At 38.9% G+C, this 15,192-nt stretch overlaps 1 protein-coding gene across 1 annotated transcript; it reads left to right on the top strand.

The window, feature by feature from the left end:
- Positions 1-2,556: 2,556 nt before the first annotated feature.
- LOC129893436 (uncharacterized) lies at positions 2,557-3,669 on the top strand. Its single transcript, XM_055968966.1, has one exon. The coding sequence runs from the start codon at positions 2,557-2,559 to the stop codon at positions 3,667-3,669; it is 1,113 nt and encodes a 370-aa protein (XP_055824941.1).
- The last annotated feature ends 11,523 nt before the right edge of the window (positions 3,670-15,192 follow it).

Raw genomic sequence — 15,192 nt, 5'->3', positions numbered from 1 at the left:
TGTCTAGCAACTTTGACTCCTATGGAAAAACTAATCATCCTAAGGTTCCTAACAACCTGGAAAAAACTGGTCCTAACCATTATGGAACCAAAGTAGTTAGCACTCAGACCCAACCTAATAGCACTAACAACAATCCCCAGAAGAATAACTTTCCCAACTTAAAGAACCAGGTCCCTCATCCTGCCCCATATACTGTAATTTAGACCTTTGCTGCCAAACTCAGAACAAACCAGGCTAAGAATGAGGCACCCTTTGAGTTGTCCCCCCCTGAATGCACCACCAAGCAAGGGCTTCCTGCAGTGATTTTAAAAAAAATTGACTTCATGCACAAACTTGCTGAAAGATGCAAGTACACCTTGGTTGGCAAGTTTACCAATACCATGCCTAAAATAGAGTTAATAAGAAGAAGCTTTATTCTTCAAACCCAACTTTCAGGGGGTGTTAAAATTGCTCATTTCAATATTAGACATGTCTACATTGATTTGGATAATGAGTTGGATTATACCACTGTTTGGACTAAGCAGAGAATGAATATAGAGGGTCAAACCATGATAATTCAAACATGGACTCCAACATTCACACCTGAAGAAGAAACTCTAATAGTGCCTATCTGGGTGGCCTTACTTGAGCTACCTTGGCATTGCTACAATAAGGAGTTTATCACAACTTTACTATCATCTGTGGGGAAAGTTTTATACCTTGACACTGCCTCTATTCAAAAAACTAGGGGGAGCATAGCTAAAGTGAGACTTCAAGTTGACCTCACTAAAGAAAGACCTCTCCATGTATAGCTGGGCTATGATGAAGATGATAAAACTAGAGAGAGGTGGCAAGCTGTTCTATATGAGAATGTTCCTGATTATTGCATGTATTGTAAACATCAAGGTCACTTGATACATGCATGCAATATACAAAGGAGGGATGAAGAACATAGGAAAAGAAAAGAACAGGAAGTAGCAAAAAAGATCAACAATAAAAAGGGCATGATTAACAAAAATCAGGATATGCCATACATCAATGAACCTGCAAATATTATCCCTACTCATCCTCAACAGATGGCTGATAATAGAAAGACTGAGCAATGGCAAGTTCAAAGGAGGAAGCAACCCAAGGGACAAAACAAGCCCCAACAAAACAATGTCATTAACTCTTCTTTGCCACAGTAAAATAGGGGATCTGATAATCTCCAACCAAAAGTCACAAAAGCAGGTAAGCACTCTACTCATAACTTCAATTCAAATAATTATGTTGATCTTGTTGCACAATATCAAACCACTAACCAAGATGCATGAGAATCAACTAACCAAAGGAACTCAATTAAGAAGAGTTCATCAACAATGCAGGAAAGCACTCCAAGCCAAAGACAAGGTATTGACTTATCTCTCCTACAGGCCCATTCCCCCCATATTATACACACAAGTACTGTCTTAACAGGTACTAATCAAGGGACCAATGTAGCAAGGAATTCAGGTATTAACTTATCACTCCCAATCCTTTCTGAGTCCCCCAATTTATACTGCTGTTGTTGTTGATCCAGTAGTTGATGGAGGTAAGGATGGAAGTATTTAGGAGAACCCCACTAACATATAGGATGAGGAAACCAACAAGAGAGGGTTAATGGCTCATGTTATGCATGAGAATCCAACTGACCCTAGGAGTGACTTTAGAGCTCCTGCTACCTCTGCACATAAGGCTCAAACTGATACTTCTACTCATGCTACTATCTCTGTTGATGAACCTCCCATTCAAAATGCCAATGGTTTCATGGACAAAGATCTGGGATCCCATGCTAGTACTAGTGGCAAAGATTCCACTATTAAGAAGAATAAATTGAGCAAGAAGAGAAGAGAGGCCATCAAAAAGAAAATTCAAGAAAAGAATTCTGCTGAGAAATGTCAATCTCCTAATTTGGACAGGGTGGTATTGCAGCAAAGGGAGCAGAAATACCAACAATTTATTCTTGATGAGGATCAAGTGGGGATGGATAACACTCCTCTCCAAGCTCACTACATTTTCACATCTCCTAAACAAACTGTTCACAATACTCCTAAAATAGTTACTGATCTCCCTCAACTCAAATGCACCCCCAACACTAACATACAGGATATTACTGATGAGTATGCAGTGTATGAGTCAGTGTGAGTCAGAAAATAAAGAAAATAATGATAACCATTCATTGCAAGATCATGATGATAGTGTAAGTGAGCAGTTAATCAAAATCTTTAGCCCATCTCCTGATAATGTCTATGAGGAAGAAACTCAGCAAGTGACTAGTTCACAAGGCATATCTCCTAGAGGGATATATAAGACCAGACTTAGCATTAAAACAAAAAACGCTACTATATTTGTCCCCACTGGCAGGCCAAGTACTAGGCTCCACACCCCCAAACCATCTAAATAATTAGTATCCTTAGTTGGAATGTGAGGGGTATTAATACTCAAGGAGCCATGGAAAGAATTAAACTCGTCAAAAAAATTTATCATATCTCTATCATTACTATTCTAGAAAGTTTCTCTAATAACACTCAGCTGCAATACTTCATAAACCATCTGAATATGGACTATGCCACTCATAATCCAAATGGTAAGATTTGGATTTTTTGGACAAAAGATGTGAATTGCACTATCTTAGAGAATGAGGAACAATTGATCACTTGTGAAATCAATCATGTAATGAGACCTAATCAGTTTATTACTACTTTTGTATATGACAAATGTAAGGATCATCTCAGAAGGACTCTCTGGGATAGCATTCTACAACAGTCCACTATACCTTTTCCATGGTGTACTCTAGGTGATTTCAATATTATTACTGATCCTGAAGAAAAACTTGGAGGGTTCATGTATAATATGAGAAAACGCCTTGAGTTCATTAGTACTATAGAGGCTAGTGGCTTGCAAGATCTTGGCTTCATTGGACAGAAGTACACCTGGTGCAACCAGAGGGGCATCATGTCCAGAATTTGGAAGAGACTAGATAGGGGGATGGCTAATAATAGATGGCTGGAAACCATGCCCCTTACCTCCATCACTCATCTCCCCTCTATGGGCTCTGATCACTACCCTCTACTCTTGGAAATGGTTGATCAACATCACAACCCCATCAAGTATTTCAAGTTTCTTAATTGTTGGCCTGAACATCCTTCTTTTATCGAGCTTGTTAAAAACTATTGGAGCGGACACATAGAGGGTAATCCTATATGGATCTTCCACAAAAAGATGAAAAGACTTGCCACTACTCTTAGTGATTGGTCTAGGAATCAGTTTGGTGATATTTATGCTAAAGTCAAAGAGTATGAGGAAGCTGTTAGACAAGCTGAAGAAAACATGATCAACATGAATTCCAATGATAACAGGTCCAAGTTTCATACTATCAATGCGGAATATAATAGATACATGAAAATAGAGGATCCCATTCTCAGGCAGAAATCTCAGCTGCACTGGTTCAAAGAGGGTGATATGAATTTTAGCTACTTCTATGTTTTGATTAGAGGTAGAAGAAAGAGGTTGTACATTTATAGGATCCAAAATGATGAAGGCTCTTGGGTGAAAGGTGATGCTGAGATAGTTGAAGCAGCTTGTAACTATTGTCAACAAATCTTTACTGGAGAAGAGAAGTATATTCAACAACAGGACCTTCAGTGCATTACTCCTATAGTTACTGATTAGCGGAATGAGGCCCTCCAAGCCACACCTTCTATAGAAGAGCTGAAAACTGTGGTGTTTGCCATGAATTCCAACTCAGCAGCTGGTCCTGATGGGATGAATGGTAAATTCTTCCAAGTATGCTGGGACATCATCAAAGAAGACCTCCTTAGTGTAGTTATTTCCTTCTTTTATGGTCAGACTATGCCTAAGTATTTCTCTCATGCCTGTTTGGTTCTTCTCCCCAAGGTAAACCACCCCACCAAAATCTCTGAATTCAGGCCCATAAGTTTGAGTAATTTCACCAACAAAATCATTTCCAAACTCCTTTGTCTAGACTTGCACCTATCCTTTCTAATCTCATTTCTCTTAACCAATCTGGCTTTGTTAAGAATAGGAGCATATCTAAGAATATCATGTTGGCCCAGGAAATCATCCACTAGATCAAAAAGCCTAACATAGAGGGCAATGTTGTGATTAAGCTTGATATGGACAAAGATTTTGATAGGGTATCATGGTCCTACGCCTGCCTGGTTCTGAGAAGAATGGGATTTAGTGAAAGATTTATTAACATGGCTTGGAGAATCATGTCAGACAATTGGTACTCTATTATAGTTAATGGATCCAGGCATGGTTTCTTTCATTATACAAGGGGTCTCAATCAGGGTGATTCTCTATCCCCAGCCTTATTCATCCTTAGAGCTGAAGTTCCTTCTAGTCTCATGAACAATCTTTATCACCACCCTCAGTTTCATGGTTTCTTCATGGCTCAAAAGGGACCTCAAATCAACCACCGTATCTTTGCTGATGATATCATTATCTTTGCCTCTGGAAGAAAGCAGACCTTGACTCTCATCATGGAGACCTTAGATGCTTATGAAAAGGTATTTGGACAATTGATCAACAAACAAAAGAGTCACTTTATGGTTCCATCCAATGCCTTCAAGGCTACTATCTTGAGAATCAAGAGGATCACTGGATTTAGCCAAAAGAGTAGTCCCATAACCTACTTAGGGTGTCCTATTTACATTGGCAGGCAAAGAATTATCTATTACTCTGATCTTATTGCAAAGGTTGTTAACAAGATCACTGGCTGGCATACAAAAATATTAAGCTATGGGGGAAGAGCTATTCTTGTCAAGCCTGTTATTCAATCCATGTCAATATACTTGTTATCATACAGCACCCCTCTATCTACCATCATCAAGCAGATCCAAAGCATCACTGCTAACTTCTTCTAGGGTGGAAAAATGATAAGAGAAAGTACCACTGGTCCTCATGGAAGAATCTTAGCTATCCTTGAGATGAAGGGGGTATAGGAGTTAGACAAATCAATGATATTTCTAAATCCTTTCAGTACAAGCAGTGGTGGACCCTCAGAACTAAGAACACTTTGTGGGGAGAGTTTCTTAAGGCCAAATACGGTCAGAGGGCCAATATCATCTCCAAAAAATGGCACACTGGTCAGTCCCTAACTTGGAAGCTTATGATGAACAACAATCACAATATTGATCCTCACATTCAGTGGCAAATCAAGTCTGGCTCTTGCCTTTTCTAGTAGGACAATTGGCTAGGTGTTGGCCCCTTAGCACACTTTTCTGCTAATAGCTGTAGGCTTAACAACACCCAAGTTTCATCTTTCCTAACCAATGGCCAATGGAATGTGGATCTCATCATCCAAGAAGCCCCTCCTCAATTTGTCCCTAATAGTTTAGCAACTCAGTTCAGCTACCACCCCCTCCATCAGGACCTGCCTTACTGGATCCCTAGTACCAATGGGGAGTTCAGATGCTTCTCTACATGGGAGATCATCAGAGATAAGAGGACAAAGATTATGCTGAACTCATGTACTTGGCACAAGTGTATTCCTTTCAAATGCTCCTTCTTGGTCTAGAGAGCCATTAGAGGGAAATTACCTACTAATGAGAAGCTAATCAACTTTGGAAGAGCTCCCTCTCAATGCTATTATTGTTATAAACCTAGCTAGGATACCATTGATCACACCTTTGTTGCAGGATCCTTTACTCATAATGTATGGAGATTATTTTCTAACTCTTTGGGCATTAATACTGATTACACTCCCCTTAGAAACCTGATAATGAGATGGTGGACTTCAAAGCATAAGAATGAGGCCTATAAACTCATTCTCCATGCAACTCCTATCTTCATTTGTTGGAATCTATAGAAGAATAGATGTGCTTCCAAATATGGTGGGAAGCAGTCTAATCTCACTAGAGTCAAGTTCTCCATATTCAAATACACCTACAACCTTCTCACCACAGCTTTTCCTTATATGGTCTGGCCTAATAACTGGAAGGACCTGTTCCTTTTGGTTGAGCAGTGCTTTCATGATACCAAAGTAACTCCTATATGTTGGCTTAAAACAGCTGCTCCTAATATGAAGCTTAACACTGATGGCAGTGCCCTTGGCAACCCTGGCAATATTGGTGGAGGAGGCCTCCTTAGGAATGCTCATGGTGATCTCATTTTTGCCTATGCAACCCCCTGGGTGTAGGAATTAACAATCAAACAGAGATCAAGGCTGCCATCTTTGGTCTCTCTTGGTGCCTTCATTTTGGTTACTCACAGGTAAACTTGGAGGTGGATTCTCAGCTTCTTACCAAGTGGTTGCAATAAGAAGCAAAACCCCCTTGGCCCGTCAAGGAGCAGCTGAACAGCTTATAAAAAAACATCATTAGCCAATTCCAAGATTTCAGCTGCAACCACATCTTCAGAGAAGCCAACTACACAGGTGATTCCTTGTCTAAACATAGCCACAAATGCACTTCTTCTAAACTCTTTTTCACTAAGCAATACCTCCCTAAAGAAGCCAGAGCTCATATGGAAATGGACAAACTGGGCATGGCTAACTTCAGGAGAAGAAGAACCAAGAGGATCAAGAAGCCACCCTGACTTCTCCCCTGTAATACTTCATAGTGCACTAACTTATTCTTCAACCTAAATGTATCTACTTCATATTTATATTGTCTTTGAAGAATACATAGTTGGGGCCACTGTAAAAGGGAGAGTCTCCCTTAGTTCTTGCTCCTCTAGTCTCATAAACTCTAATCTTACATCTAGAATTAGAATAAGCTCCCCTCCTTTTGTTTTCTGCCCTACATGTATAATCACAAAGCTGCAGTCCCTCCCCTCTATTGGTTGCTGCATCTTGTGCAGGAACATCAAAGACCTGCAAAAACCAACCACTAGTCCCTCATCATTTTCTTTTTCCCAAGAACTTGTAGAACTGCAGCATAAATCAGCATGCCTCTCTATTGAAGGGTACTACAACTTGCACAAGCATGATATACTAGACAGCTATAACACTTTTAAGCACTCTTGGAGCATCTTTATTGTTTATTTGTTTCTTGTTAAGTTGTTATGTGCAAGCAAACTAAAGAAAGGCAACATCTCTTTGAAGTTGAAGCCTCCTTTAGACTTCCTACAATGCAAACAAGTATCAAAGAAACCATCTTGAGCTCCATTACATTTCCTGCTGGCTACTTCAATCACTGCAACACTGGAGTGCACCAACCTGGAAGCTCTCAAAATTATGCACACTGTTGAGCCTCTTGTAACATTGCTACTCAAACACCTGCCAATAAACCCTAGATCTTCAGCCTTTGTGCCTCATTGTGCAAGGTTGTTGTTTATTTTATTACAGGTGCAGGGATTATAAAGTGCATGTTGCACTTGGATGGGCAGCCAATAATTCATCCATTCCAGCTACTATGCTACAATACTTGAAGCAACCCTTCTGCATCCAAGCTACTTAGAGCTATTTACTTGCTTATTTATGTGCAGGCACATAAGCACCCTCCAAGGTGCAAAGCACCATCAGTTGAACCTTCAAGCAGCAGTTCAAGCTACAGCTGCATCACATATAAGCTACAACTTATAATAATTCAACCCCACATCATCCTCAACAACAACTCCAGTTGCGGTCTGCTACAACTCTATATTTTTTTCCCTTTTTTCATCCTCCTTAGCTCTTATAATCATGACCTTGATGTTGATACATCCTTCCATTTGGACTTACTTGGTACGACAAGACTAAAAAGGGCAAAGATGAAAAGAATTTTCTCACCCTATGCGACATAAAAGTTTCCTATACTTGTTGTTCATTAATTTAGCTATGTATGATACGTAGCGTAGTTGAATAGGACTAGTGTAGGTTACTTTCTTTTTTCTCATAGAAGGGGAGAGTCTCTCTCATATAAGCTTTCTTAGTCGACTTGTACTGGGAGGAGTCCTCCCATAGGTTTATTGCTTTCTAGTTTCTAGATAGTCCTTTTTTGTATTTGGGGATGAGTCAGCTGACCTTAGATTGTTAGCCGACTTATGAACCAACCTAGGAGCAGAGGTAAGGTTTATGTCCCCCTCCTTGTATTTTTCTATTTGTTATTTATAATAAGGCTTGGGGGTGATGCTCAACCTCTGACTGTGCACGAGAGGTGGGAGCCTCATGTAGGGTCTGTTCCCATAAAAAAAAGATAGCAACTGGCTATTCAATATAAGTTAGGCAATCATCAAACTCAACCGTATCATACTGGAGCACATGAGACTTGTCTAGAACATACTAGCACAACATCAAAACATGGAAAATCGAATGGATAGTTGAGAAGGTTTGGGGAAAAGCTAACTCATATACAACCTCACCAACTATCCTCAAAATCTCAATAGGACCAATATACCAGGGTCTAAGCATGCCCCACCTGCTAAATCTCATCATGCCCTTCATGGGCGATACATGGAGGAATACTCTGTCACCAATGGAAAATCTCAACGGCCGATGCCTACTATCTATATAATTTTTGTGTCTTTTCTAAGAAGTCCTGAGCCTATCCTGAATAACCCTCACATAGTCTAAGGCCTCTTGCATCAAGTCTATATCACACGACTTGGGCTCCACTAATCAGAAAGCGACAATGCCTACATATAAGGTTTCAAATGGGGCAATCAAAATACTAGAATGATAACTGTTGTTATATGTACACTCCACCAAAAGCAAAAAATGGTCCTACTGACCTCCAAATTCTATCACACATGACCACAACATATCCTTGAGAACCTGAATAGTGCACTCCGACTAACCATCAGTCTACGAGTGAAAAGTTGTGCTAAGATCGATGCAGGTGCCCAACTCCTCCTAAAACATCCTCCAATATTTGGATGTGAACTATGAGAACCAGTCTGAAATGATAGAAATAGGCATGCCATAAAGATAAACTACCTCCCACATATAGGTACGGGCTAACCTCTCAGCACTTTAGTGTCATGTCCTATCCTAGGGCCTAGCTAGAACACGGTAATAAGAATCCCGAAGGACCCCAACCAAACCTTTTAGCATATTATTTATGAGAATACATAATATAAATGAGTAATAAAGCTAAATCAATATACAGAAGTAAAATCTCAAATAGAACATAAGTCTTGAAATGAGAAAGCAATAATATAGACTCTCACTATCTTACATGCCTCTAATAACTCGATGAGGGTGTAAGATAAGCTCCTAGATCACCCATATAGACAGCATACGAGAACTGAAGTAACAACTATCAAGATAGGAAATAAGTGCCATGTTCTCAAACTATGAGGACTCACTAACAGTAAGCTAATAACAAGCACTAGCCATGAGCAGGAGAAAGATGAACGCGATCGTTGGACCCTACACTATGATAAAATATAGACAAAAAGTATGCGTTAGTACGTAGAATGCATTAAGTATGTGACAAGATGCATGAACAATACACATAAAACATAAGCAACATGTATCATGGGATACAAGACTAATATATTTAAAATATGAATAAAGTTATGAAATAATTAAAATATTTATCTCATTGGTCAATGCATCAAAATTTCATAGTAATTATAAGAAATCATAACTCAACTGAAACTGGTGTGGGATAGAACCTTTAACAGACATATAATACCATGCGATTTAAAACATAAAATCCGATGACTCCTGCATTGAGATAAGGGAGGCTACCTTGCCAAGGTATACTCCATGAGTAACTCATCTAACTGGGCTATATGGACCCACTAGCTTTATCCCAATGAAACTCTCATAAAACATGATCATAAACATTATAGCGAAAGATAATAATAGATATTAATCCATCTTTATAAAATAACATAAGAATAGCTCATCTAGCATCATCATACAAAATCATAGGATTAGCTCATATATCATTAACTCATGTAATTTAGGTGTAGACCTTCTATCATTACATGTATTTAATTATAAAAATATTTTTAGGGACTAACTTGACCTATCATTTACTTTTTTTACCATTATAGAATCATCATTCAAAAACTCCTTTGCATAAAGCATCTTTAAACTCATTCGTAAAGCTTCCATTGAAATAACTTAAAAATCATGATCATATGGAATAAATTATACTTGAAACTAGCATAGAGTAAGGGTCATTGAAATTCAACTTGAAATCATAAAATATGAGGTGAATTATGCATAATTAGGCTAATAGCATTCAAGTATATAATAATTGAGAAGACCCAATGAAAATCATAAAATTAGGACTTTTAATTGAAGAAATCATAAGAGAATTTTAGAAGAAATCTTTGGGATTCCATGAGTGAAAGGTACCCATGGATGATGTCGTGTATACCTTCACCTTTATGAGACCTAAATTGAAGAGAATGGAAGCTTGACCTTGAAGAAATCCCTTGAATTGCTTGAGGGAGAAGAAGACTCTTGAGAGAAAACTTGGGAGAGAAGGTTGTGTGATTTTGGGAATTATGGTAAGAATATGAGAGTTATGGGAATTTAGGTTAGTTAATGGGTAAGAATATAGTCACAAAAATGTAACATTCATTAAATAAATATAGGGAAAAGATAAAAATAACCCCAACTTAAAATTGAATTCGAAAGCAGAACGGACCATTATGGGTACTACGGTCTATCGTTCCCCTCCGTGGTGAGGGATTTAGAATTTTGAAAAAAGGGGTTTTGAAAGGATTTCCACCATGAGACCCACCACGATCCATTATGGGCACTACGACCTGTGGTAGTCATTTGTGATGATGGAGTTGAGCTAAAGTCAGAGGGTCTCTAGGGAGGTGTCCACCATGAAGGGCATTATGGCTCGTGGTTCCTACCACAACCTACAGTCCTTATCGTGTCCTTTCCCTGCCAGGCCTAAGTTTTTGAATCTCCACCAAGGAGGCACACCATAAACCGTGGTGAAGAATACGGTCTGTGATGGCCTTCGAGGTCATCACCTAGTGCCTAAAGCTGCAATTTTATGGAAATTAATCTTTAGAACCTCGTCTTAGAATTTTTTAACTTTTGGGGTCTTACATGTAGGAAGTATGAACAGGGATGAAGTGTGATGACTTGGTTAATTGATCAACGATGAACTAAATACTATCAATACCTATGGAAATGTGAGGCAACCCCTTAATCAAATCCATGGTAATACTCTCCCATTTCTACTTAGGAATGGGTAACCTCTCAAACTTATCACCAGGTCTCAAATGCTCAGCTTTCACCTGCTGACAACTCAAATATCGAGACACATAGTCTACAATGCTTCTCTTCATGCTTTTCCACCAACAATGCTACCTCAAATTATGATACATCTAATGGTTCCTGAAAGGATAGAGTTTCTGGAATCATAAGCATCTCGAAGGATCAACTAAATCAAACCCAACTCTCGATCATTATAAAGCATTATGCATATCTCTTTCCTTTTACTCGAGTGTAAAGGTACTAATTTGTTCATGATCAAATCGATTAAACTTCTATGTTTCATTTCCATATCTCATTCATATACATGCATGATTCATGAAAATAATTTTTCTCAAGGAATATGTCTTATGTTAAGTATGAATTTTACATGTTCTATGCATTTTTCAAAGTGTCCTCAAGTCCATGTTGGGTTTTTAAGTCCTTTTTCCATATTCTTTCTATATTAGTTAGATCTCATTCGAGGACGAATGTTCCCAAGGGGGAGATATTGTAATATCCCTCAAAATGCTCATAAGTGCCTTAAGAATGCCTTGAAAATAGGCCGCTCATGTAATGCATTATCCTTAATCCTTTTGAAAAATTCGACCTATGTGGTGACTTAAGGCCTAAATATATGAATTATGCAAATATGATTGTAATGATGAAAGGAAAATTCTCACATTACAAGTATGTTATGAAAAAGAGCTACTCTATGATTTCAAACCTATGATCATGACTATGATATATGTAATTATGATTTCTATGCTATGCATGTATTCCATGGAATTTGACTTAGCACCGAGTGGACTTGAGGTGGGGGCCCTACCAAAAGCCTTAGTAGCATCCTCATGTCCTATAAACTATGTGCCACCATAATTTGCCTTCATGTCCTAGCTATTGGATCCACATATAGTGTATATATGACCCGCCTAGCTATTAGTAGCAGCCTCATGTCCCATTTACCGTAAGACTTCTTTTCCCTAATGCTCTTTCTTTGTGATTTTTAGACAGATAACTCTAAGAAGACCACCATTTCCAAAGGGTGTATTTATCATATTGTGCGAGTTAGGGACATCGATTCCAAAACTCCTACTCTTGAGTCGGTCTCTATAGTTAATGAGTTCTTCGATGTGTTTCCTGATGATTTACCGATATTTCTCCTGAAAGAGAAATTGACTTTTGCATAGATCTCCTTCCTGATACCCAACCTATTCCTCCTTATCGTATGTCTCTGGCGGAACGTACGGAGTTGAAAGAAAAATTGAAGGATTTCTTGGATAAGGATTTTATAACACTAAGTATTTCACCATGGGATGCTCCCATGTTAATTGTTAGGAAGAAAGATGGGTGTCACTCTAAATGTGTATAGACTAATGGAAATTAAATAAGGTCACCATAAAGAACAAATATCCAATTCCAAGGATAGATGCCTTATTTGATCAATTACAAGAAGCAAGCTACTTTTCTAAGATTAACCTCTGTTCCAGTTATCATCAATTGAGGGTAAGGGAGTGTGATATTCCCAAAATGGCTTTTTGGACAAGGTATGGTCATTTTGAATTTGTAGTAATGTCGTTTGGTTTGACTAATGCTCCCACTATATTCATGGATTTGATGAATTATATTTTCAAGCCATATTTGGACATATTTGTAGTGGTGTTTATTGATGATATCTTGATTTATTCTCACAATGAGAAAGGTCATATGGGTCACTTGAGGATTGTGTTGAAAACATTGAAAGAAAAGAAATTATTCACTAAATTTAGTAAGTGCGAATTTTGACAGAGGGAGGTTGCATTTCTTGGCCATGTGGTGTCTAGTGATGGGATTAAAGTAGATCCAAAGAAAATGGAGGTAGTTAAGAATTGGCCTAGACCATTATCTCCTTCGAACATTAGAAGCTTTTTGGGCTTAGCCGAATACTACATAAGGTTTTTTGAAGGGTTCTCATCTATTGCTTCACCTTTAACTAAATAGATACAAAAGAAGCCAAAATTCCAATGGTCGGAAGAATGTGAGAAAAGTCCAAATATTAAAGGATCGTCTTACGTCTACTACTATTTTGACATTGCCCGAAGGTTTGGATGGGTTGTTTGTTTATTGTGATGCTTCGCGTGTTGGTTTGGGTTGTGTCTTGATGCAACGTGGTAAGGTTATAGCATATTCCTCTAGAAAACTTAAAGTGCATGAAAGGAACTATCCAACCTATGATCTTGAACTTGCCGCGGTTGTGTTTGCTTTGAAAATTTGGTGCCATTATCTTTATGGGGTGTATGTTGATGTGTTTACTGACCATAAAAGCTTGCAATATGTGTTTAGTCAAAGGGACTTGAACCTTAGGCAAGGGAGGTGGCCTGAACTCCTAAAAAACTATGACATGAGTTTATTGTACCATCTGGGTAAGGCAAATATTGTAGCCGATGCTCTTAGTCGGTTATTTATAGATAGTGGTTCTCATAGGGAAGATGAAAAGAAAGAGTTTGTTAAATATGTTCACCGATTGGCTTGTTTGGGGGTAAGATTGAGTGATTCTAATGAGTGGTGTTTTGTTTGAAATGGTCCAAAATTATAATTGGTAGTGCATGAGAAATTGATGGTTGATGAGAATATCGAGGTTCTCTCACAATGGGGAGATGGAGTATTTCATTACCAAGGTTGGTTATGTGTCCCAATATAGATGGCCTAAGAGAAATGATATTGAGTAAAGTTTATAGCTCTCGATGGATGATTTAGGAAAGATTGGGGGAAGAGTGGGTGCTCCATATTGTGATAAATTATGGTATGCTTGGTCCATAAAATACGGTGGGATGGAAATAGGATGAGTACCTGGGTCTAAGTCAATGGAGAAGTCAATATCACGATATGAGGGAAGGCTAGGCAGGTCTGAAGGAAACACATCTGCATACTCTTGGACTATAGGCACTAAATAAACCATAAGGCCCTCCCTTCTAACATACACTAAGTAAGCCAAACATCCACTATCTACTAACCTCCGAGCTGGGCTAATGGCATTAAATAATCATACCTATAATCACATCATCCATTGCCTTGACCTTTGTTCTAGCTAGAGTTGCATAGAAGTGGCCTTGGGTGCCTCTACCTCGTATATTGACTCAACCGCATTTTTGCCTCCTTGGGGACCACCCCATGTACCCTGGTGACCACCCTTACGGTCCTGACCCTATCCTCTACCTCTAATTAGAGGTACTACTACTTGTGTGGGTCTAGCTACATGTGGAGCTGATGCAGCTAACATATGAAGAAGGCACTCTATGGACCAATGATCTAGCTCCCCATAGTCATAACACCCCTATGGCGGTCTTCTCGAAACTAGTAATCGGACACCCTAAACTGAAGAACCCATTTGAATACCGCCTAGACCTTGACTCAGATAGACACTAGAACAACCCTAACGTTGTTGGTCACCCTGTGTAGCATGCGGTGAAGCCTGGAATAGGCGAATGGATTGAGCTTCTATAATATCTAGCGGAGCCTATCATATGAGTCTCTAGGCTTAAAACAGGGCCTATAGTGTCTATCATCCTGTCTGGCTCTCTTAACGGTGCCCCTTTGGGCCTCCCGACAAAGCTGCTCGTTCACATTCGAGGACGAATGTTCTAAATGGGGGAAGGATGTTACACACCGTACTTTGGTACCTTGGAATGCTTCTTAAGCTTCTTAAGTTTTTGAGAAGGCTCTTAAGTTTCTTAGAAGTCGTCATGTGAGTCAGATAATATTTAACGCTATCAAATAATCCTAAGGAAAAGAGAAAGAGATACTCCATAAGAGAGAAGATTGGAAATAGGGTTATAAGAATCCGGAAGAAGTTGGAGGTTAAGTAGTGAGTCGTAGGACTCGACTTATTTGTGAAAGCTATTACTTGGGACATTTTACATACTAAGCTACTTGAGTACACGTTGAGCTTAAGTAGCAAGAAATACATAGGCTCTTGAAGTGAGACGAGATTACGAGCTTATGAAAGAGAAATAAAGAAACGACGCACCTACTCGAAGCAAGTAGGTGATGCACCTACTTGTACAAGAAGGTGATGAACCTACTTAGGGTCAAGTAGG

The sequence above is a fragment of the Solanum dulcamara genome, chromosome 1 (assembly GCF_947179165.1).
Source record: "Solanum dulcamara chromosome 1, daSolDulc1.2, whole genome shotgun sequence".
Taxonomy (NCBI): Eukaryota; Viridiplantae; Streptophyta; class Magnoliopsida; order Solanales; family Solanaceae; genus Solanum; species Solanum dulcamara.
Note: the sequence above shows the minus strand (reverse complement) of the source record. Positions and strands in the feature narration are given on the sequence as shown.

Excerpts from the sequence above, each read along its gene's own strand:
- LOC129893436 (XM_055968966.1), top strand. The coding sequence starts at position 2,557 with ATGGACTATGCCACTCATAATCCAAATGGTAAGATTTGGATTTTTTGG.